Consider the following 26,373-nt stretch of genomic DNA (forward strand, 5'->3'; position numbering starts at 1 on the left):
ATATCAGATCCATCGTGATCCTACTCACCTGTCATCACGTCTGGACTGACACTGTGATGAAGTGTTGATGTTGATACTTCTACATCATCTTTAAATAATTTGAGTGTTAAAGAAGCAACTATCGCTTACCTCAGCACTCGGTATGATTTCACACACTATGGACACCAGTCTGTCCACCTTCCCAGGTTTATACTGTCCATGTAGACACACCAACCCGTGATGTTTGGTTTCTGTGTCATCTACGATCTCAGGTTGATAAGGTGAAAGAAACGTGCTGAAAATGTGTCAATATGCTGTCGTTTGATCTATTGGAGCTGCTGTGTTCACAGAACACGCCCACTGGTCTGATTTTGTCACAGAAACCAGCAAAACATTGAGAAGAAAACTGGAACTGAGAAAGCATCTATTACTCAATCTCTTGTCAACATGTTTTATTGACCATATTGATTCCAGCCGTCTACTTCAGCTTCTTCTTGGGTCCGACGTGATTGGTGCATCCGCACTTCTTCTTGCGTCAGTCGACAGCACGAGGATGTAAAGGAGCACAGCACCTGGGCATGAGAGGAGCAGACTGTTAGAGCAGAAATAACCACCGTCGTCCTGTCGCTCTCATGAAAAGAGAAAAGATTCAGTCCCTGGGTGGGCTCGAACCACCAACCTTTCGGTTAACAGCCGAACGCGCTAACCAGAGAGACAATTCTGCCATATGGAGACAACTGTACGGCAGCTGTACCTCATAAAGTATAAAGAATACTCATCAGTACTGTACAATACACCGGGAAGTGTCCGAGGTCACATCAACACGTTAATCACCGATACAAGAGCGCCCCCTTGTGGACACCTCGGGTTAAGCGAATTGACTGCATTTAACTTCTCCACCGCTAGGTGGCCAATCATCGGCGAAATAGAAACAAATGTAACTTAAATTAAAAGAGATAAAAGCATGAGAGGCATTAAAATATAGTCACTAAGGAGACGCTAAAATGCGTGTGGAGGGTAACCGTTACATGTGGTCGAGCGTTAACTTTAAACGGTGAACGTTTTATATCGTACTCTGGGTCATTCCTAGCATTTGGTGCCATTTGAGTCCCCACTACATAATACGGTATAGTTTGTGTAAAGATGGCCTTATAATTCTTTCTAAAAGCTTGTCTTGCATGGTTAACCCCCCTCTACCATAAAACAAATTTATATGTATGCAGGAATAATTTAATTGGAAATAATTACTCCAATTTTAGCACAAGTAGACTAAACTGCCATGTCCCCAATCATGTTTGGTCAAGTTAAGATACAGATATAAGTAATATAAATCAAACAAATTCCAAATGTTTCCTCATTGTTGTATAGCTATATTTATAATATTCCTCACCAAATGTTGTATTTTGTTATTAATGCGCTTTTAATGCTTAAATCTTTAAGATATGTTTTGTCCCTGAGTTGACTGTCCCCCCTGTTACTATGATGAAAATCTCCCTGCGCACGCCCCATGACATTTCCTCAAGTCATGTGACTGAGGAAGTAGCATGCACCTTTTGGGGGAAAATAATCTACAAGTAGCAGAGTAAGTATCACTATTTATTAAACCTTTTTAATCAATGTGTTAGAATGCTTGAATGATGTTGTAACTCATAACATGTCCACCCTCTTACGCTTATTCATAGTGGAAACCAATCATTTTTGGTAATTTTGAAAATAAGGTCAATAAATGTACTAAAAATCTTCCTCTGTTGTCACTAAGTGCTAGCTTGTTTTTCATCTCATGAGTAGTAATGGCTAACTTTAGCATAAAATGTACCTGTTACTGTTTTGCACAGTAACAGTGGAACTTAATGTTACATTATGCCTTAAAATAGAGAACAACTTTTTTTCAAATTAAAGCTTGTTTGTAAATACTGTTCAAAATATATTTTTAAGGCTAAAGTAAGGGACATATTTACTCTTAGAAAATGTAACAATTACAATACCTGTGTATTCAAAACACATATTAATAGATATCTGACTGTTTGGTAACAGGGTGGACATTTGGTCTTGCTCACATGTAAAGAAATTGTTCAAAATGATTAGACCATTATATCCTGAGCTTGACCAATACATTTTTCTTATAGTTTTACAAGCCCTCTTTCAGATGAAATGTAAAAATCATGGAAAATTTTAAACATTTTGATGGAAGTAAACCTGGCTGAAATGGCACCGAATAGTAGGAATGGCCACCACACAAAGCTAACCTCCTGCCTCGTGGGCGTTAACATGTAAATTGTCAGTTATCTTAAAATAGTTGACTAGTTAACTTAAATAAAGCCCACTAAATTAACGGTAACACGAGCAATGGCAGTCTCAGGTGTTCGCGTGGGCTGGTCCGAGCTTAGTTAAACTGAACGAACCACTTAGCGCGAACAAAGAGTACATTTCTAATTAGTTGCACACACTTAAACTAGTAATAATAATTTAGGATAACACTCACTTCTATCGAAAAACCAGCAAATAATCGGTCCGCTGTCGGACTGTCGGAAATAATCTCAGGAGCCGTGAAGAACATTGATCACGTGTTAGACTGGGAAAGGTGTGGATCCGCCCTCACACACGATATTTAACCATAACTCATCAAACAAATAGTACTGATGTGTAATATGTCTCTTAATGTCACCTCAGTCAATGACATAATCTTTGATACGATTAGTTACATATCTACAACATGTCAGGATCGCACCCAGCCTGTTAGTGTCAACCTGGTGTGAGCCACGAGATGGCGCTGTGGTACCAGCTACCCGTAGAAGAAGCTGCAGAGCATCAGCCTGTGATGAGATAAGATGGAACTTTATTTATCCATTGCTGTGCAGCAGTTGCAGTACAAAGTAGGAAAAAGTACGAATATAAGGAGTGCTTCACAAAAATAACAATAAGATGCAGATCCAAAATATATTACAATATATAGAATGTCAAAAATCAGGTTAGCGGTGTGGATCATAAATATTTACAGTGTAACAATCAGGACCAATAGGTAGAGCATCAATAATAATTATTATGAAACAATGAATCAAATGTAACTTGTGAAATAAAAAGGTTTGCATATATTTTAGCTGTCCAATGACGGACTGTCTACGTATGATTTAAAAGAGTAGTGAATGAAACAATATAATTCTACTGTATCACACATCAAAACTATTTCAATGACTTAAATCATCACAAGATTCAAACATAGAGTAAAAGCATGACTGTGTTTCCTGCATTCAAATGTCTATACTGGGTCTTACGTGCTACTGTGCTATTTCTTAGTTACAATCTCTTTTTTTGTCTTCAAACATGTGCTTTGTTGGCTTGCTGTTTGACAAATAGTGTAAACGGTCTGCAGCGTACAGGCTACAATGAAGAAAAACAACAGGCACTGTGCACTTTCATGATCCCCAGAATTGTACTTCACACTCCCAGACTACCATCCGTGTTTAGAGAAAAGTGTCCCAGTGGCCTTATGGGTAAGGCAGTGCACCTCAGAGCCAGGAATTGTGGGTTTAAGTCCTGTCTGGTGTGCGGAGCAGAGTCGCGGAGCAGAAGCATCCTGGGCCCAAAACCCAGAAGTAAATAGATCCAAACTATCCTCTGCTATGTCAGAATGTTACAGAGACTAATGATGAAGTGTTGCCTAATTTCACTCTCCATTAAGTGTGACGCACAGTGGCATCATCATATAGTAAATAAGGTAAAGCGTCACGTCGGTCATACACTCAATAAGTAAATCGTGGCTGTTTCAATCATCAGGACTTTACTGAGCTTTACGCATCTTGTCGGCTGCAGATGCCCTGTGGTTGGTCAGTTTATTTAGGACACAGCTGTTGGTCAGCATCGACAGTTTGGAGTTCATTTTGTCTTTACTTCTCTCCCAACGATAATCTCCTCCTTGATCCGCATTTTCCCCTTCTCCTTTATCATCTTCTTCCTCCTCAACCTCGCTCTCTTCATCACTGCGCTCATCTTTTTCCAGCTGGAGACAGAAGCAGATGCAGAGTTTAATGTGCGTGACTGAGCAGAGGATCCAGGGTTATATTGGATGTTAATATAGGACTCCACATGTCTTTCCATATGAAAGCTACTCTGTAAATATTGCAAATATTAGCCCTGTGATTGATTTCACTGCTGATTCTCACCTTGCCTTTCAGGAACTTGTAAACCATGCGTATGATTAAACCAGCCCAGAAGATGTGAAGAGCCTGCAGCACCATCAGCAGGACGTTGAAAAAGTAGTAGCCGGCAAAAGGTTCAAACTCCTCCATGGACAGCACCAGGGAGGTGTGGATGATTCTGTAAGTAATCGAATCGTAAAAGTAACGCTGAAAGAAGCGTTCCTGACAGCAGACTTACAAGTCGCCCGTGCTGCATGAAGTAGTTAAGTAGTCAAGCATTTCAACCCGAAACATGGGAAACCAGCTGCAGACTAAACTTACTTGCTGGGGAAAATCACCAGTCGAGTCACAAGGAAGGCAACAGCAAACACAACAAACAGTGTGTCACAAGTCTTCCTCCAGCCAGTGCCGTAGTTGAACATCTTGGCAGACTGCAAAAATACAAACCGTAATTGAAGCTATATGTAAAGCGAAAGTAACCTCAGAAACATTAGTTCAGCATCAGGCAGAAAGAGTTAATGAGCGAAGACTGGGGATTAGAATAAAGTATTAATAAACAGGCAAATATGTCTTCAACAAGATCAAAATGAGCGTCTGTGCTTAATGTCCTTTCAGTCTATAAAGAGTGTGTAACACGAGCAGACCTACAGGATATGCACGACATATATGAAGTGTTATCATTATTCGTATGTCTTTATTGTTGTCAGCTTGGGCTGCTCAAGTGCTTTTAGCCATCAGGCCTCAGTAACAGGGTCTGCCTGCTCAGACGAGATACTTTTGTTCTAAGAACAACCGGGAGCACCGAGTGAACCCCTGACTGCAGTTTACAAAGTTTAGACCGTTTACATGGAGGTGAATCTATCGTCACATGCCCTGAAGAGAATAATTATGGTTGTGAGGTCCCATGTGTCCGTTTAGCTGTGGCCCTGGAGGCTGAATGGATGACATTAGACTCTTAAGATCCACCAATGTTGCATGAAAGCAGCATGACGGTGGGAGAGTATTGGAGATGACGTGTTACCTCGAGCAGGATGTCAGAGGAGTCGTGAAGCAGCATGACCAAGGTGCCGATGCGAATGTAGTTGGCGCAGTAGGAGAAACTGAGCAGGAAGATGGTGGCCAAATGGTGGATCACCTGTTCTTTAAAATCCTGGCAAAGCAAACATGTGTAGATGCTCGAGGCACTTATTAAACCATGTGTTAAGTCGAGGCTCTCATTAAAACAGAAGTGCAAGCCGTCAACTGTGAAATATGACCAGGCTGAAGCAAACATAGGGCTAATATCTTATTGTATCCCCTCCTCTATAGCTCCTCACCTTCCTCTTGATGTCCACAGGGATCCGAAGGAGCAGAGAGCCATAAAACCCCAACTCAAGCATGTAGTACCAGTAATGAGCTCTCTCCATGGGCTGCGTACAAACATCATTCAACAGTCAATGCAAAGAGATTCAAAGACACTTACTGGTGGCACAAAAATGGAGCACAGAAGCGTAAACCCGAAACCCAGAGGTTAATGCATCAAAACCATCTTCTGCTATAATTGTTGCTATTACAAAGGAACTTATTGTCTTGGGGGGGTGAATCAAGATAATCTGAAGATTAATTGAGAATGAAAATATACATCACTTGCAGCCCTAAAATGAAGTTTAACAAATACATTGTGAGGGCACTCTAGGTGCAGAAAGAGACTGAAATTGCAAACTTGATAGCAATCAGATTAAAATGGCAGGAGTTTTGATCACATCTTTATCATGAAATAGGACACACTCATTATCCAACGCAGTGGCATGCTGTTACTGGAGGTCTTCACCTGAACTGGATATTGCCGCCAACATTCCCTGCGGTCCCAGAACCATGGGCTCTGTGGAGAAAAGATAAAGATAGTTTCCAAGCCATAAAACGTAAATCTTAAATAGCATGTGGTATTGCATTAAAACTCTTTTGAAACCCATACTCACATCAATCAAACACGCCAGTCCAGCCATGAACGCTGTGAGGTAGAAAAAGAACCTCCAACTGCAAACGAAACCACTTCAGATCATACATTTGGAAAGAAACTTTAAAAAAGTAAACGAGGCTGTGGAAGCAAGAAATGTGTTGTGGTTGTGTGCCTGTCACTAGGTCACTGCTGGTGACTGTGTGTGTGTGTCACCAGGACTTAGTGGGTCATTAAAATCACCTGCGCACCTGTTGCTTAACAGTTCTGGGTTTGTAACTGAAAAGAGGCTACCACCCTACAATCAGGCCAGCTTTGCTGCAGTATCTGACCGCGTCATGGAAGGTAAACCTGTTTTGTTTGTTTGCAATACACAAAAAGAATCACAGATGATCTTTGTTGACATGTTGGCCAAACCTCCCTGTGTCAGCCCTCTCTGTTGATAGTCGCCACAGCAAAGTCTACACACTTATCAACATAGCTGGTATCTCTTTTTGCAGCGGTGAATCCTGCAAGTCTAGTTCTCAAGGCTTTTCCCACAGTTGTCTAAGGGTTTTTGGTGATGGAAGTGTTCTTGAGGATAGTCATCTGTAACCTGAACAGTGATTAGGGGCTGTGGAGGGAGGGGGGGGGGGGGGGAGAGAGAGAGAGAGAGAGCACTACTCACGCAGCTTCAGCAAACTTCTTGGTGAGAGACGGCCTGTCTTGGTTCCTGCGAAGTCTGAACCAGGTCTCTATCTGCCTCTGGGTTTTGCCACACAACGACATCAAACGAACAATTTCACTCTAAAACAACAATAGGAGGAAGAAATGAATGAAATGGGGAGGGACGGAGAGCTGAAAGCAATCTTGAAAGATAAGTATAATGTAATCAAAAAGGGGCGGGCATGAAGGAGGAAATGACAAAAGGGGAAAACAGATGGAGGCAGATACATCATATCGACTGCACTATGGGTGCTGGTGTTAAGTTACTTCCAAAGTGTTGTCGTAAAAAGTAAACGTGTTAGCCGAATAAGTGACGCATATTAATTATCATCTGCAGGTTTAAAACAAACAGGCCTGCTGGGATTAATTAAATGTGGTCGTGTGAGGCAGTAAAGCGTTTATATATTCTTTGTTAGTATTTTGTATGACGATAAAGAAAAATAAATGTGAGAAATATTCTGGAAGCACTTCTAGTTTATCTATAAACTGAAAGAGAATAATTAATGTGGACATAACATCTGTAAATGTAGTGTTTTCCCCCAGGAGAGGCTTTTCCAGGAAGAAGGATGTGTTACCATCACAACAATCTTGTTCCGCTTTGCTTTTCACACATGAAGTCCCAGCAACAAACACGAGGAAATAAATGCTTAAAATGAGCATGATTAGAAATTTAAGAATATCCTTCCTTGATCCTTTTCCAACTTCTTTTGGATGATGTGAAAAACGTGCTACAAATTGAATGCATGAACACTGAGGCCTTGTTCAGACGAACCTGTGTCGGTTGTCTGCTCCTCTGGGTGTAAAACGACTCCAGCTGCGGGGAGGAGGCAGCAGTCACTTGTAATCTATTCTTCACCCCCAAACATCTGCCCATGGGTGGGGCAAAAAACCTGGAGGCAACAAAAAACAGTTTACACAAATTATGATATACCGGTAACAACCCCTGCGGGACAGTGAGGCACCAGCCTGAATTGTTTAGCCATACTTCAGGATAACTGACGGCTGTGCTGTATGTACAATATATGTGTTAAAGCAGACAACAAAGCAGTGTGTGTGCATGGATGTATCGTGTCAATACCAAACTTGACAGATATTTGTGTTTAAGTTAAGAATTTTAATCACAGGGAAGAAATTTAGCATAACAGCACAAGACACAGTCCATAGAAGTGGAAAAAGAAAACGAATAAGTAATAAACAAAGATAACAAATATATTAATGCTAGACTGTATACTTTACGGTACTCTAAACCAGTGTTAAAAATGTGTTGTATAGTATCTACAGTATAATAGAATAGTGCAATATGACTACAACCAAGCATAATGTGAAAAACCACAAATATAATATACCTCACAGAGTAAATATCTGATATCAGAATACAACAGAATCAAGTAGCATTGTGTAGGAATAACAATGACATTTTAATTAGCTTTAAGAAGCCATTTGATTCCACCGACTCTTCACTCCTGTAAATGTTACAACAGTGAACACTCTGGGGATGCAATCAGCCAATCAAAACCCCTGAAGAATATCTGCGTGTGTAGAAAGTCTATTGTTATGCACTCCTAACAAGCCCTCTGAAACCACCTGTAGTTTCTCTTCAAGTTGATAAATCATTTGATTTTGGAAATAAAGTTCAATCTGAAAAGCATTAGATGTGGTAAAAGCAATTAATGCAAACAAAATGTGGTTTACAGCTACAATAAAATTTCAATTAAAATAGAAAATCCTCCATTTAGGTCAGAACATTTCTATTTATCTCTCATTTTATTCCCTTAAGGCCTTTTTTCCCCTGATTACAATATCTGCTCTGTCAACCACCTGCTTTTGGAACCAAGTCAAATTAAAATGGCATAAAAAAAAACTTAGATAATTGTGTTTCTTAAAAAGAGGGCTGGAGGTGATATTTCAGATCAGGCAGGATAAGTGTTTACTCTCTTCCCGTGACTCGATATCCCCACAACGCCATCCAGGCCTTTCCGGAACAAAGAGATCAGTGTTTTACCTCTCAAACACGTAGCGCAGGGCGACAAAGCCCAGCGCGAGGGGCAGAGCTATGAGAAGGTGGTGGGGACGTGGTCGGTCAGAGTCGGCCAGCTGTTCCACGTCCCTCCAGGTCACACCTGGAGGAAGCCAGTAGTCCTGCCTCCACACATCCGGCAGCAGGTCCATTCTGCCGCGGGATGGACAGGCAGAAGTGTTGAGGATTAAAACAGAGGTTTCCACATAGTTAAGCCTCAGCCCGACCAAATGTGAGTTCATCCAGGTAAACCCCATCCGGGTAGTCCGGTTGGAAGTAAGAAGTAAGCAGTGAGTGCAGTGAAACCTGTGACCTGTGATTGTGCTTGCTTGTTGGTTTGTGTGTGTGTGTGTGTGTGTGTGTGTGTATATATATATACAGTGGGTAGGTGAGAGAGAGAGAGAGAGCGCAAACAAGGAATACTATGTTGGCACATAACATATTAGCAACATATTGTAATATTTGCCACATCTGATAACATACTCTATTCCAAGCTACAAAAACGACATAAAATGTTTGATTCCATTGTTAATAAGTCACAGAAAAGCTATAAACAATACATCAAGTTGAATATCCTTTTGGAATGTTACTTAGTTTGTCAATAATGCCACAAAACAACCAAGGGTGTGGTTCACAAGGCTGTGAAACAAACAGAAAAAGCCCCTAATATAATAGTATAGCATAAATACTCCAGTAAAGAGCAGCACAAGCATACAAAAACATATTGTCTTTGTTGAAAACCAGCTGGAAGTACAGTAGGCAGTCTATTCATTTCCAAGGTGAAACACACCAAGTTGTAGTTGACCTGTTGAAAGAAACGGGCTGCATGCCAGAGACTCACCTGTCCGCAGTGATGAACTGATCCTGAGGGGATAGAAGAATAAAATACACCTTAAACTGTGAATTTGTTGCAGCCTTGTGTGGCTGGGGATGCGCTTCCGTACCGCTGTATCCCTAACGACTTCACCACAGAGGAGACGGGTCGCTCAGGTGTCAAGTTAGGCACGAGGAAGAGAAGACACTACTAATTTCAAAATAATAGCCACTGGTAGAGACCGTTTCCGTTTGTAATGATTTAAGGTGAAAAGACGTCTGTTTTTGTCTTCCACGCTCTCTAGAAGACACAACATAAATAGACATGTGCTGCTTGCTCGTAAAGGTAACTCAGGTGTACCTTTTATTCTGAAGGCTTCCGGTATTCCGTGTCTGTCTCTAACAGGTGGATGAAGCTGGCTGTGGTGCAGCTTGATGGTTGAGCGGCTAACCACGAGGGGTGTCTCTTTCCCACAGCGACTCTTCACAACCACAACCCAGTCACTCAGCATGGGCAACAGAGGAACCACTGCAGCAGGTTTTGAGCAGCGTCACTTTATAATGTCATGAAAACGTCAATGGAGTTAGTTTGTACATGCATAAAGTGAAACAAACGTCACAACAGCAGTGATATTATGTCACTTTTGTGAGAAGAAAAAACATATTCTTCCTTTTACAAATGAAAAGTTGAAATCGTGATCAAATAAAACGCACCTTGTTTCAATTACACCCACTAAATGCGTTTTGCTGTTACTGCTTCACTTGGTCTGGAACGAGCAGTTTGCTGACTTAGCAAACTTAATATATTTATATTGTTCTGTAACTGACACTGACTTTATGACCCTTCTTTACTTGAGCTATTATGCTACGTTTAAGCATTTAGCATTCATTTGTGATTGCTACTTTTTCATGCTGCTTTTCAGCAGCAAACTTACTCATCTCATTCGATTCCCTTATATTCTACCAGAAGTTGTACTCAACAATGAACATTCAATGCTTGATGCTTCTTTGACAATAAGTAACAGGTGTATCTAATTTCGTTTCCTTACACTCCATCATAGATTGTGCTCATGACAGACATCTCCTGGGTGCCCACTCTCTTGGAAATCTGCTGTTAACACCCATAGCAACAATCCAGGACACTTCCAGGACTTCCTAGTTTGAAGGTAATCGGACCTCACCAAGTATGTGCACAGTTGAGCACACAGACTTTACTCTGAATAGACGTGCATGCTGTCATTGAGGGCTGTGTGTTTACCTGCTGTAACACAAACCCCAATGGCACACCCTTAAAACACACAAACACAGTCACTCGCTTCTCGTGAAGCCATGCAGACACACCCCAGTCCTCACACACCAACCTGCTCTTCAGCACAATCAGACAGTATTGTCGTGGAAGGCGATAAGCAGGCTGTCTGCTGACAACATCACTACTGCAGATGAGCTATTATTTCTGTCATCCTTATCAGTCAGGACAGCACAGCTGTGTTATGTGTAAGGCATCGGTGTATTCTTCAATTCATTGATGTTTACGTAAAGTCTGTGTTAAACTGACTGGGAGATGTTGTAACGAAGGGAAAGAGAGTTTGTGTCCATTTTACAACAAACATCAACCATGATCTGCATGTGTTGTTTGCATACTGTGTGCACCTGCCTTCTCTGTGTGTCTAATGGCTGCATGTAAATTGTAGTGAGATGTAATCAAATAAGCAGAGCTTACAACACCAGCCATTACGGTAACATTACAGTACTTCTAAAATTTGGCACATGTTAAATGTATATATTTTTGATTAGTAATAAACAACTCAATGATAATAATTATAATAGTATTACCAGCCATAGTAATATTGGTTTACCAAGCACTATTGTGGCATGTTGGAAGTGTCACATGTACAGTATGTTAACATGCATGTCAGGCCTGAGGTCCTGTTTTTCTGTGATCCAGCCTTATTTGCATATCTGAGTACACATGTGAGAGACTGATGGGGACCGAGTGCTTTTGTTGTTTTGTCAACGAAGTAAATTGTCAGGACGCACTGAAGCAAAATCTGTCCTGTTGATTGCTGTGCATCCAACCATCTGTTGGACTCTGATGAATTGTAAACTGAAAAGGGCCGTTTTAGTCCAGTTTGGCTGGCTGTGCACTGTTTGTGCCAGATAACTTGCCCTTACTTCTTGCCAACGTGTTGATGCTGACATGCTCACAATGAAGAGGGTAACATGCTGATCTTTAGCTGGTATAATCTTTACCTTGTTTGCCGTCTTAGTTTAGCATATTAGCATTAGTTTAGCATGCTAACCAGTGCTAATTACACAAAGTACAACTGAGGCTGATGGGAATGTATGTAATTATATACCAAAGTACTGAACATTTATCTTTTAACCTGATGATGGCTCTAGAGGACAAGTCACCAAAGTTACAACAATCTTTCCTGAGGGGGATGTGAATGTCTGGCATCAATGTAGGCTACTGTGGAAGTGGACTGTATAATATCGTTCATTATTTAGTCTGCATAATGACTTTTGAGTAAGCGATTGTATGAATGTATGCATTTATCTATCATTTTCCCCATATTTTTATTCACAATATTTTTCTTAAAAGTAGTTTTGAATGACTTTTACCCCCAAACGTTCTCATGTTTCTTTCGAAGCACATTTGAACACTCATTGATCCCGCAGTTATCAGTGGACTCACACTTGTAGTTCTCAAAGTATCCAGAAGAGGTCACAGCTAATCAGAAGTTGCCGAGTGATTTCCTCTTATGTATGTTTTCCCATCCAAACAAGCAGAGTGCTGAGGGTCCATGTCAGTCAGCGGTGGGATATATTGAGTCCTGGGGGCCGGTCTGACTCTGTGAGGGCCGATCCTCATAAATTAACTGATTGTGTCTCTTTACAAGCCTCCAATTGATTTCATGTGCTCTAAATCTTGCTTGAATTGATTGTAGAGCAGCAGTGAGGACAGTGTTTGCTCAGAGGTGTGTGTGTGTTAGGTGCCGTGTGTGTGTGTGTGTCTGTCTATTTTTATGTGTGTGTACTGCAAAGCAATGCAACTTTAGAAAAAGACAGGACAAAAGCTTTTTATTTCATTAAAAACGGAATGCTAATTTCAAGAAACATTAGGAAAATACCTAATTATTACCAGCAAGAGTCTACATCCGGGAAGTAAGACACACATACACAAGATAATTGGTATTGCTAAACTTTTGGTCATCATTAATGAAACAAAACAACTTGTTAACAAATCCCAAAAATATTCATACTTAAGTTTATTTATAGAGAGGACTTTACAGTAAAATATGGGCAGAAACAATATAATACAACAAGATGCAGAGGGACAGTAAGTAGTGAGTACGAAATAGTTTTTAGCTTTCCTCATATTCCTGTTGAACAGATTTGGCTGGTGCACTGGACTGGGCCTAAAGGCAAAAAGGATGAGAGAAAAGAAATTGGTGTACATGCATTTCATAATCATAACTTTATACGACTCGTATTGAGTCAGCGTAGTGACTCTCTGCACTGAGCCTCATAAGCCTCTTAAAGGGATGGCGACATGAAATAACAAAACCCCAAATAAAAGAATTAGTATAAACCGTTATGTATTATAAACAACAGCTTGTATAAGGGGATAAGGTTGAAATTCAGGACACATTGAAGAAAATAGACAGATACAAATATCAGCTAAAGCTCAATTTCAGGAGGCGATCTCCTCTAATTATAGAGGCTTAGGTTAATTAGAAATCATTATAGCTGAGGATCATGTTAGAGGTTGAATAAATGCCTCACAATATCCAGCATGGCTCACATAAAAACAGGTTTCCTGTTCCGGAGAAACTTTGACAACTTCTAAATTGTTCGTTCAGCTGCACTTCCAAAAAAAGACAGAAAGACTTTTACATTTTACCAGCAAATCAACATATAAAGGTCTCAATCTTGCTTCAAATCTGCTGCAACAGTGCATATTAGTTCTGTCTAAGTGACTTCCATGCCTACCCTAAACTCATTCGATTTCACTTTTATTCAATCAGGACCTCTCTCGCAGCAGCTCTGCTCTCTATTTATAATTCAGCCCTGGGATTTGTAGAAACATGATAGAATTACAAAATGACAGGACAAACGGGAGTCATACGGTAATGCTGTGACACTGACCGCTGTCTTCCTGCAATTTGTCACTCTAGAAGCTGCAGTGTAACAACATACCCACCTAACAGTCTCCAATATGACGTTAATTACTGGGAATTAAAATAGATGCGGGACTGCTGGTGTCTGCTCCTTTTCTCTCTGGATTGAATCCTTGTGCAGATTCTGTTTAATATAGTTTTTATGCTGGTATCTTTACAGCTTGCATTGCAATACCCCAACCAAACAACACACATAATGCAGTTTCTTTCATTTTAAGGAGCTGAAACTTTGGAACTAGAAGCTTTTAGCAGAACCTTAACATGTCTCCAAATGCATCCCTCTCTTCATCTCCCGACCCCCCCTCATCTTCACACCAGTGCATAATCAAATTGTCCTCTGTCCATCCCCTCCTTGTGATCCGTCCACGATGAGGCTGGTATGCTGCTGTAGGGGTCTAATAAGATGCGGACGCAGCGAACGACGAGAAAGAGCAGCAGCAGCACGAGGAGGCCAACGAAACACAGCGCCGTTCCCTGCTCGGGGTGCCCCGGCATGGGCTGCTGCACCGCTGGGCCCCTGGGGAACCCAGACGGAGCAGGAGTGGAGAGATCATAGTCCACAACCCAGTAGTTTGCGTCACTCATCTTGGAAGTCAGGGAATGTTTTTGGAGGTTGAAGTCGTTTACTGTGCACGTTGTATTTTGCAGTCAGAAGCTATGAGGAACGGCATAACCTCAACCTAAAGTGAGTGTGATTTCTAAACCCAGAGAGGGATCACATTGTGAAATCTGGCAGATGTCAACAGATTGAACTCAGTGTTTCCCACAAGCCACAGGGCAAAGAAACGGTTCCAGCAGGAAAAAAAACAAATCAGTAGTGCAAATGAATAAGCCCTCCAGTTAGCAGAGCAGCACGCTGAGGCATGCGCAGTGAGGGTGAATTCGATTTAACTGCCCCTCTCTCGCTTTCTTCCACTTAGACTCACTTGCTTTCAAGAAAAGCTAACAAAAGCAAACAAAAGCTGAGGTCACTACTTCAGTTTCAGATCATCTGTACAGTCCTCGGTCCATTTGTCAATATCTCTGATTTCATCCAGTAGCAGAGGGTCACTAATGGGGATTTACACAGTGAAGTAGAAATCTCAGCCGAGTGGCTGACATAGATCAATCAAAGTGCTCGCTGGCTGTAAATGATCCGCGTTGTGGTGCTTCAGCAACGGTTTTCGTATTGAACCCCTTCGAGTTGTTTGGCCGCGTTGCAGTGAGTTGTTGATTGACTGAAAGAGCTGCTATTTTGATATCTTGGTTCACCAGTCACGTGTTCGTTTGGGGATTCACTCCTCAAGATACCTGAGGGGAAAAAACAAAGTGAGTGAGTGAGTTTCCAGCATGCAGAGTTTGCTGAATGGAGGGAAAAGTCTGATTGATTCAGGGTGTTCAGAGCTCATGCACAGTCAGCACATCTCACTTTAAAGCTGTTGTTACACCATGTACAATCTGCTCATCTTTGTCGTGAGAAAAATAAGTGAGACAAGGCAGAAACACTTCCCCTATTTTCAACTCAAATACAACATCGTACAAGATAAATATATCAAACTGATGACGGAAGAGAATAATATGAAGACAACCCTCAGAGAGTTGCATCACTCGCAGAACCGCTCTCTGTGGGCTCTTAAATGGGCCGTGGAGTGGAGAGACAGTTCCTGCTGTGGGTGCACTCCCGAGTCAGCAGATTCTATTCCAGGAGGCTTCGTCTCCCTCCTCCCCACCCCGCTGATCCTCACAAAAGACATGTTGATAGCTCCCCTGCTCTCTGGATGATGGGACTTAAGGGCCAAGAGCAGCTTTAATAGGGGATTTGAAGACATAATGAAAGAAAGTGCCTGCCTCAGTGTCAATTATCAAATGGCCTGTGGTTACATCAGGCTGGACAGTTCAGGTAGCTGCGTGTATAGAGGGAAGCTAAATGACCGAGAGACACAGAGCCGTGAAGTAGAGCATTGTTTTCCCGTGAAAGTCTGCATTACCTTGCTTTTGCACATTTCATTTTATAGTTTGATTTTACAGCTGCCAAAAAAAAAACATGAAAGAAAATGATACAAGACTGGATTTTAAAGTTAATGGGGGTTTTTGCCTTTTGGGAATGTGCCTCGTCAGAATGTACAGTGAGTTACGCAACACATCCAACGTTTTCTGCTGCTCACTGCAACTTTGACAGTTTTCTCGACGCTACATTGGCAGAATATAAAGTAGGGGAGGGCTACTGAGGAAGTCAAACAAAACACATTTTTGTACCGCGAACGTATTCACAAGCAAAGCAGCTTTAAAGAATATAAAAGAATGAGCAACATCAATTTCATGGCTCATCAATCCTCATTGAGAGACCTGCTTTGGTTCCTAAGCAGCAGATAAATCACACCGTGGGGCCTGACCACGTCTGATTTACACACACAGAAAAAATACTTTTAGCTATTCTGGAGTCCAGGTTGAAGGTAAAATGTGGACTAATGTCACAAAATCACAGTTTTACATTTAAAAATGGCAATGAAAGAGAGAAAAATCTCAAACAGCCATGGCCAGTGTATTGTGAGGACGGAGCAGTAACATACGGTGTCCCTCGTGGCCGTAATACTTTTATAAATACTTTTATAAACACATTTATACCTGTGGATTACGACAGCAGCTTTGAAAATGTCAAGGACTTCTCCAAATAAAAGGGTGATATGATGTTGTCGAGAGTAAACCCTGAATGTGGGGCTGTCACGCTAAACAAAGCCACATATCTGTAGTTGAAGCAACGAGCTCGCTGTCATCTGACGTTTCTGATTGAATGCCATCTAAAAATGTTCGATGAATAACTTCATACTTCACAATGATGTTGCCTCCATCTTTTTTTTAAATCCCTGCTAGGAGTGATCTCTGATTATATCACCCCACATTATTTCTGTAGTTTATTCTTGTGGTGAAAAGCAATAAGATTTCTTGATCACATGAATGAATGAAGAGTCAAAGACAGGCAATTTGAACTTTTGTTTAACTGCTGTTAAAAGAGCTTTTATTCATCTTCTTTATAAAGCTTCTATTGCAACCATCTGAAACTTAAAATACTTGTTCTACGTTTAGGATGTCCTTACAATGCAGGACAAGAGATGAACATCATGCAGTGGGTAGATCACATTTATAGTGTGAAGATTTGCTCCAAGAACAGAATTAACTCGTCCTTAACTCAACGAGTGCCGTTCTAAATGTTGGTGCCTCACCAATCTATCAAATTAAGCCCAATGGATCACCTGTCCAAACAAGGGATAGATGTGGATATTTTTCTTGATTTAAAAACATTGAATTTTAATGAATTCTTCCCAGAAGGGTGAATCAACAATGTACATATTTCCAATTGAATGGACAAGTTTTAAGTTCCACGCTGTCTACATACAAAAGTTCACACAATGACAAACTGGAGGATGATAAGATCAGAGAACTTACTTCCCGGCTGTTGTCACAGGTGAGGACATGTACTGAGAAACGCAGAGTGATGATGATGATGATGATCCTGCAGCAGCAGCAGCCGTTCAGCACTGCAGACAGCTCCGGGCTCGCTCTGCCCGTACGCTGAGCTTCAGGTCTGATCTCTGTCACGTCCTGCAGCGCCTCCTCCTGCTTTAAGTCCGTGCTGTTTGAGGGATCTGCCCCACTCGCAGCCCACTTAATATGCCTGCCCCTGTATGGACTGCACACAATCTGTTCCTTTGGATGAGTGAAGCGCAGGGAGCCATGTGTGGCTTTTGCATTATGTAAGAGGAGTGTGTCGGGCATGGACACTGAGGGACCCTGGTAGCCATGCAGCCAATATGACTTTTATGGTTGTTTACTTCAAAAGAGAGAATAATCCGATAAAATCAAACAAAGTTTGTGCACCGAAACGTATTGGTTGAAGGTGCAAAGAAAGAACTGAAGCAGTTTGTAGTGGCCATTTGTCGGCTAAATCAAACTTCAACAAATAATAATCAAACGCCACTGATGCAACGTGGTCGGTATCCTTACGCAGCCAGAAGAGAGTGAAATGTCCAAGCAGGATTCCATTTTTGTGTATTTATTAAATGAAGCAAATAAAACAAGCAAACAAACTTCTGTCGTGCTGACTCTCCCGTCCTGTGCAGTGCAACGCTGCTGTGCAGCTGGTAAAAACTATACGCCCACCCCAGTGCATGCTGGTCCTACCTTTCTACTCGTTTAAATAGCAACAGGTGCCCACAGTAATTACCCAAAAAATTATAAAACTAAACAAATCACTATTAAAGAGAAAAATAATCTTAATATATGAAACATCTACAATAATTAAACAATACTACTTATGAATGAAATAACAAAATACAATATCTAATAAATAGCTCCAACAAGTTAATACTTTTTACTGCTTTTTAAATAAAATAGCATTTCATGCAGTTGATCAGGTAGCTATGAAAAGCCCCCAAAATGAAGACTGTTTAGAGATTTTACATAGTATTAATGTTGGCTTTGGATCAATTGGACCCACAACTTCAGTATTAAAAAAAAAGACATGGCTGAAGTAAACTGCTGTGACTGACCACCCTCCAGCTTTACTGCGCTGTAGTAATTATATTAAACACTAATTAGTTTAGAACAAAATTAAATCAGACATAGAACAAGATGTTGACCTGATGATTTGTCTGGAAAACAGAAGGTCGAGACAAAGTTGATGCATTAATAAAGTGCACTTTACAAAGGAAGGCCTGCAGATTGCACATGCTTGGTGGAAGACTTCCTCATGACTGCCAGTTCTACAAGATGATGTTGTTAAATCTAACGTCAGACTGCATTGGACCTTTTGCTGAACTGCAAGAAATGCTGCGGTCATGATGTGAAACAAAACAAGTGGAGCAACCTGACTGCACCTGTGGCTCAGCTCCACATACTCACTGTGAGAAGCAATTAATTAACTCAATTAAAACTGTACGAACACTGGGACAGATTGCAGTACGTACTCATCCTCATCCTCCCTGCCTGAGGACGCATGGGATCTCCCCGAAGTTTTAATTAGTCGTCAGGGGATCGTAATCAAATCAGACTGAGCTGTGCTCCAGCAGGCCGCCTACTGGGGACCTAGTTGATAAAGGTCTCCAGCCTGCAAGGTTATGAAATTCAACATTTTCATCGCTATCCCCCTTGTTGTTACAGATGGTGCACTGAGAGGTCAAGCTGTGGTTCAGGCAGCAGACTCAGGTCACCGTGACAGGATGTCTGGACCCATGACAGCAGGTGAGTCTGATTAACTCACACCTTGTGGTGCTCTTAAGCCTCTGTTGCCCTGGTTTGATCCTTTTAGGCAGCCCTTGTTATAACAAGGGACACACATAACAGTTTTTACAAAGGCAGAGACAGTTATATATTAATTGTTCTGTTCAAAATTGTCGAGTCATTATGATGAAATAGATATTTATATTTACAGGAATAGTTTGATATTTTTAGAAACACATCTCTTTTCCTTACAGAGTTTGATGAGATCGATTCCGCTCTCAGATATGTACACTGTGTGTCGCCGGTCAGCTTAGCGTTGAGACTAGACTCACTAATTAACACATTATCTCTCGTTTGTTTATTTCAACATTTTTCCCAAAATGTTGAATACTGTACATACACACCTGACATATTACGTCAATATATTTCACGAGCAATTTTCAAAGGGGAACTTCGTGTATACCTAGCTTTAAGAATATTGCGTCAACCTCTAAATGTGTGCAGTATTCATAGAAACAAGTACGTTTTCCATCAGGACAGAGCTGCTCCTTTAAATGTTGTTTCATTTGTTGGGGACATTATAATCACAAACTGTGTTCTAAAAGTATGTTGCTTCTCATAAAAAAACAACCACAAAGATAAACGTAAGTATCTAATTAAGCATTGTCGGTTTAATGACATTTAAACAGTGTTTCTAGCTGCTTACATAATGGTCGGGTGTTGCTGCATACACTGCACTTAAAGCCTTTTTATGATGCAAACTAGAGCACAGCTTGGCGTATACATGTTAGCAGTGTGCCTCCGAGAACATATAAAAAGCAGATAAAGGAGAGTACTGCTCGGCCTCCAGGCTGTGACGTTGGTGCACTAATCTCCATTCAATCGGTACCATAATGAATGAATGAATGAATGAATGAATGAATGAATTTTATTTATATAGCGCTTTTCACAGACAGTACTATCACAAAGTGCTTAACAGAGCAGACATTTAAAAGCATAAAAAACACAATGTGACCCTACGGTCAATAAATTACATACACAGAGTGAATAAAAAATGTTAAAGAATAAAATAAAAATAAAATAAAAATGTAAAACAAATGTTAAGAGCAGGTCTAGGACATGGGTTTACTTTTACACAAACGCCAGCCTAAACAGGTGGGTTTTTAGCTGGCTTTTAAAAGTATCCACAGTATCTGCGAGGCGTAGAGTTGCAGGCAGAGCATTCCAGAGCCTCGGGGCCACTGCCTCAAAGGCTCGGTCACCACGGGTCTTAAATCGTGTGCGTGGGACTGACAGAAGACCTAGAGCATTTGACCTGAGAGTGCGGGCGGGTGAATAGGGGCGAAGTAGATCAGCTACATAAGTCGGAGCCTGACCATGAAGTGCTCTGTAAGTGATGGTGAGAATTTTGAAGTGTATCCGAGATGCTACAGGAAGCCAGTGGAGAGATCGGAGTACGGGGGTGATGTGAGACCGTCGGTTTGTCCTGGTGAGTAATCTGGCGGCAGCATTTTGGATGACCTGCAGACGGTTAAGAGCAGATACACTGAGTGATGTAAAAAGTGAGTTGCAGTAGTCAATGCGAGAGGAGATAAATGTGTGTATGATCATTTCTAATTCAGGCGTTGATAATACAGATCTCAGTTTACTGATATTTCTTAGATGGAAGAAACATGACCTGGACAGCTGCTTAACATGAGGGTCAAATGACATGGAGCGATCAAAGAAAATCCCAAGATTGCGCAGGTTGCAATGGGAAGCAGAGGAGAGAGGACTAATAATCTGCCTGATCATGGGGACAAACTCCTCTGGAGCAATAACTAGGACCTCCGTCTTAGAGTCGTTGAGTTGCAGGCAGTTTTCTGCCGTCCAGTCTCTGATGGCATTGACACAGTCCAGGAGCCTAGTTAATGTGAATGCCTCGCTGGGTTTGAATGACAGATGAAGTTGGATGTCGTCTGCATATAAGTGATAGGACACATTATAGCTTTTTATGATCGGTCCCAAAGGTAACAGATAAAGTGAAAATAACAGAGGCCCCAGAACCGAGCCCTGCGGTACACCACAAGACAGTGGAGAGGTAACAGACACAAAAGCACCCACAGAGACATTGAAACTTCTGTCACTGAGGTAAGATGTAAACCAGTCTAACGCTATGCCAGTTATGCCCACCCAATCACGTAGCCTCTTAATCAGGATGTCATGGTCTACAGTGTCAAATGCAGAACTGAGATCCAGAAGAACTAACACAGAGCAGTCACCTGCATCAGCACACATGAGAATGTCATTTGAAACCCTCAGGAGAGCGGTTTCAGTAGAGTGTTGCTTACGAAACCCAGACTGGAACTTGTCATACATGTTGTGCCTCTCCAGTGCAGCAGTAAGTTGTTTGGCCACCACTTTCTCTAAAAGTTTGGACAGGAAAGGCAGTTTTGATATGGGCCTGTAGTTCATGGGCAAAGCTGGATCTAAGTTAGGTTTCTTTAATATGGGCTGGATAGTGGCATGTTTGAAATAGGAAGGGACAATTCCTGTAGACAATGAGGAATTGACAATAGATGTTACTGCAGGGCCAATAGTTAACAGAACGTTCTTAAATAGAGAGGATGGAATTATATCCAGAGGGCAAGTTGATGGCTTTGTATTGTTAATTAAGTCCATCAGGTCTTGAAGGCTGATAGGCTGGAAAGAGCCCATAACAGCAGGAGATTGCGAGGAGCTACAAGTAGCCGAACAGATCCCAGGCCGAATGCCAGACCTAATACCTGTTACCTTATCAATAAAATAGATCAGGAATTTGTTGCAATCGTCAACAGAATAGCATGGTACAGTGGAGACAGGTGGTGAAACAATTCCTCTAATTGTGTCAAACAGAATCTTGGGATTTTTCTTTGAAGAAGAGATTAGGTTGGCAAAATAAGCAGTTCTAGCTTCCTTTACTGTGGTATTAAAAGAAACTCTGAGGTCTTTGAGATATAAACGATGCACTTCTAGCCCAGTAGCTTTCCAGAGTCGCTCTGCCCTGTGACACTTCTGTCTCACGCTGCACACAGCTTCTGTCATCCACGGAGTAGTGTTATAGGCAGCCCTGGTCCTTTCCTTAAGAGGTGCCACTTTATCCAGCAAAGTGGTGCAATGTTCATTAAAGGACTGTATCAAGTGTTCAACATCATTGAGATTTGTGTAAAAGTCACAGCAGAAGTGAATCGAGAACTGATCAGCTGTACTCTGAGTAATAATGCATGAGTGGAATGTTTGTTTCAGACACAAGGGGTCAGCATTGACAGAAAGATCAAAGAAAATACATTTATGGTCACTGATCAATAGGTCCTCACAACGGGTATTATCAATATCAAGACCCAGAGAAAACACAAGGTCCAAGGTGTGACCACCCCTGTGAGTGGCGCCAGAAACATGTTGCGTGAAATTAAAAGATTCAGTAATATTGAGAAACTCAGTAGCTATACAGTCTGTGGTATCATTGACATGCAGATTAAAATCACCAACCAGAAGCACTTTGTCTAGCTTGATAATAGAGGTCAGAAAGTCTGTGAATTCTGATAAAAACTGACCTGCAGGACCTGGAGGTCGGTAAATTAAAAAACAGTAAAACGGCTTTTGCCGGCCCACTTTAGTCAGCTGTAGTTCAAAAGTAGCATAGGATTCTGTGCTCCCCAAGTGGCAGGAAAACTGATTCTTCCAGACCACGGCGAGGCCTCCACCGCGGCCTGTCAGACGCGGTGTCCCAACATAAGAACAGTCCACAGGGCAGAGTTCATTGAAATGGATGCATTCCATATTCTGTTGCCAGGTCTCGGTCAGAAATAAAAAAGCCAAATTATGACTTGTGAACAAGTCATTTAAAATGTGAGCCTTGTTTGTTATAGAGCGTGCATTAATCAGACACATTTTGATGGGGGAAGACACTGTGTCGTCATCAGCACAGGAAGCTTTGGGGGTATGTGCAATAGGACGGATCACTCGTGCAGCACCTCGAAACCGACCATAACTAGGGCGTGAGCGCGAGTCTGTGATTCTCACGGGAATGTTCATGGGTCGTGGAGTGGAAGTTACGTTAGAGGCTGGAGATCCTCCATGCCGCCAGGGGGAGCTAGTGTTGCTTGTAGGGGATGAATGCGGCTGATGAATGATCGTAGAGGAAGAGTGACAGTGGACAGGGGATCCAGGTGTAAACAGTCAATCAATAAGAGTGCTCATCGCTCGGAGGGCAAAACATGGACTTCTTCCAGAAGAATGCTCTGAACATATGCTGCAATTGAAATGTTTTTTTTACTGTTGACTTGTGCCTGAGATAAATAAAACTTGATAGATACTGACAAGGATTAACTTTCATTTAGCTTATGACAGAGGAATCAACCCTTAGGCTTCGGAGAAACAAAGGAGGTTAGTTAGTATAAGGACGCCCCCCCCACCCCACCCCCCACCCCCGTCATTTATCACAGCAGACAGCTGTGGGATGAGGTCTCCTGTATAGGCCGTGTGTGGATCTATAGGCACTCGTTATTTAAAGCCTGATCTATCATCCCTATCCAAATCCATAAATTTATCAACCATCGTCAATGGCCAGATCCATGGACATCTATCAAAGCTTGTCAGTTTCGAAATGAGAAAACAAAGGACACAGAACGTGCAGTTTAATTTTCTCTTGTGAGCACAAACACACACAAAACATACAAAGCTGCTGACTCTAAGAAAGCTTGTGCGAAGAGAATCATAATACAGCACCCTTTATTCTGCTGACAGACATATTACAGGATAGAAATAGAAAAACTCATGAATCTATTTCTTCTTATCGAAACCATATTTCATGGCAATCTGACCGATACTTGTTGAGATCTGTTGCTATAGACCAGCTGTGAGCAGGTACAGTCTACTCCATGCTCTCACTGAATTACAGTGTTTTCTGATGAAGTACTGCCACACGTTTCTCACAAAGTCTCTCCCTTCACAGCGTCACGCATGACACACGCAACACATGTTTTTCAGTCTCTCCCTTCACAGCGTGACATGCATGTTTTTTAAGGCGAGACTGCTCAGGCAAATACAGCCTCTTGTTTTTCATGCACTGCTCATCGTTGAGATTCTGGGCTGTTGTGCTTCTATAACTTTGTCTTCTTTCAGACTAGAGCAGGGGTCGGCAACCCGCGGCTCGCGAGCCGCATGCGGCTCGCGAGCCCCTCTGTTGCGGCTCCCTGAGTCTTTGTGCAAAAAATATATATATATATTAATTTATTTTTATGTTTTTTGTCAGTGGACAATCTTTAAAAGGGAACACCTCATATCTTGGAGTTTGAGGTGATACTGTGTCACGGAAAATAAAAAACGTTTTAATATTTCGTCAACTAAAATGTGCGTCACATCCTATTACGTCACCGTCAAGCGCCTTCCCCTGCAGGTGGCTCGTCGTGATTGCAGACTCGGTAAGGTTATCAATGGATAAATCCAAAAAAAGAAAACTCCTGGAAGAAAATAGAGAATTTAATTCTGCGTGGACGTATTTATTTGCGTTCACTGCCAACAACGCTGGCCTACCTGTATGCTTAATATGTTGCGAGAAATTTGCAAACAACAAAAAATCGAATGTTGAAAGACACTTTCAGACCAAACACACAGCATTTGCTGAAAAAGATCAAGCTGGAGATGCGCTAAATATCGCTCCCGCCTCACAGATGACAGCCTGCAGTCCTGTTTGAAGCTCAGTCACATCTTACAGCCCTGACATAGAGAAACTCTGCAGCGATGTTCAGAAACAAAAGTCACATTAAACAGGTGAGAACACGATCATTTAATAGGCTATTATCTTGGAGAAAAATATTAATTTTAGATCCTGAACTGATGTAGTTGTGTTTTTATGTTCAGGCGCGACGGTTGATGGCTGTACGTGTTTGAGGAAAGAAGAGGATGACATCGCACTGAAATGGACTTTAGTCTTACTTAAATACAAACTGCCTATTTTTTATCTTCACTCATTTTAAGATATTAGGCTGCAGCTATATGTTATATTTATTTCAAAGTAAGCTATTTTTTATTAATATTCTTTCCACAAACATGGGGAGAGGACCCAAATAGACTTGACTTGTTCTGTGTTTGATTCACTTCTGCAGCTATATGTTATATTTATTTCTAAGTTATTTCCCACAACTATGGGGAGGACTCAAGGCCTGCATAGTTCTGTGTTTAGTTCTGTGACCTCAATGTAGGCCTACACATGCCAGTGTATTTTTTTTCTCCTCTTCATGAAAGTTGAAATAGCAATAAAATGTCAATAATTGTCTTTATTCTTGTTCTATTATTTCATAAATACAACAAACTATAGTTTTTGTATATATAATATAACTATATATAATACGTATATAAGCTGATATCGAATAGCTTTTGCGGCTCCAGACACATTTTATTTGGTGGAAAATAGAGCAAAATGGCTCTTTGGATAGTAAAGGTTGCTGACCCCTGGACTAGAGGGAAGAAAACATCCAAATCACACACTTGTGTTCATTTTACTCCACTTTGTGTCTTTTCGTCTGTAGCATTAGATAATGCCTCGTTTGCATTTCAAACATTTCCCAAAAGCTTTTAATACAAAAAAAAAAATGATTGTAAGTAATTAACTGAGGTACTTTTGTAGCGATACCTATTAATTTAAAAATATTTTACCCTATTCCCCTGTCGTGTCTTGTAAAATTTTACAAAACAAATCTTGAAAGCCCGTTTTCTCTGAGCCAGAAATCTCTTCAGTAGCTCGTACACACAACAGACCTTCCAGTTTCAATCCTAAATATATTCAGATTTTTTTCATAGAGGGGTTTATATATATTTATCTATCAATCATAGACTGGTTTGAATATCATTTTATTTCTAAAAGCATGCCAATTTGGCTTATTTAAATGGCTGCTGCAGTATTTTAGGAGTCATGGAGTGATACAAAGAGATATCCAAAAGTGCCTCTGTAAAAACATTTGACTGACAAATTGAAAACTATTTTTAACTTGATTTAAATTAGCACATATTTGATAGGACAATACCTCATTAGCATATTGAAATGCTTATATATAAATAATTGTCTTAATGAAAGTAATTGACTGAGTAAGTATGATACCTATTAGTTAAATCTTCTAACCTGCTCACCTTGGGTGTCTCTTTAATGAGTCCTCTCATCTATTGGTTGACTTTTATAATTGAAAGAATTGCCAATTCTTGTTTCTTCTCATCCCCAAAAGTGAACAAAACCACGACAGACGGAATGTTCCTCGAGCACGGTGTGACCATGAAACCTAGTCTGTATCACACCATCTCACATCACATGCTTTGGCCATGAACGAACTGTTGTCCAAACAAAACATGCTCAAATGATGGCGGTATATTCTAGGCACTAAATATATTTATCAACTT

General features: G+C 41.1%; 1 protein-coding gene across 1 annotated transcript; it reads right to left on the minus strand.

Annotated features, from left to right (window-relative positions):
• Positions 1–2,860: 2,860 nt before the first annotated feature.
• On the minus strand, positions 2,861–9,715 carry LOC306788953 (ceramide synthase 2-like). Its single transcript, XM_079284691.1, has 11 exons — positions 9,615–9,715; positions 8,759–8,926; positions 7,529–7,646; positions 6,719–6,837; positions 6,074–6,131; positions 5,926–5,976; positions 5,432–5,524; positions 5,137–5,265; positions 4,437–4,546; positions 4,140–4,293; positions 2,861–3,976 (listed from the first exon to the last, which is right to left on the minus strand). The coding sequence occupies exons 2-11, from the start codon at positions 8,923–8,925 to the stop codon at positions 3,758–3,760; spliced, it is 1,218 nt and encodes a 405-aa protein (XP_079140817.1). The 5' UTR covers position 8,926; positions 9,615–9,715; the 3' UTR covers positions 2,861–3,757.
• Between the last annotated feature and the right edge of the window lie 16,658 nt (positions 9,716–26,373).

Source organism: Melanostigma gelatinosum (genome assembly GCF_949748355.1).
Source record: "Melanostigma gelatinosum genome assembly, chromosome: 15".
Taxonomy (NCBI): Eukaryota; Metazoa; Chordata; class Actinopteri; order Perciformes; family Zoarcidae; genus Melanostigma; species Melanostigma gelatinosum.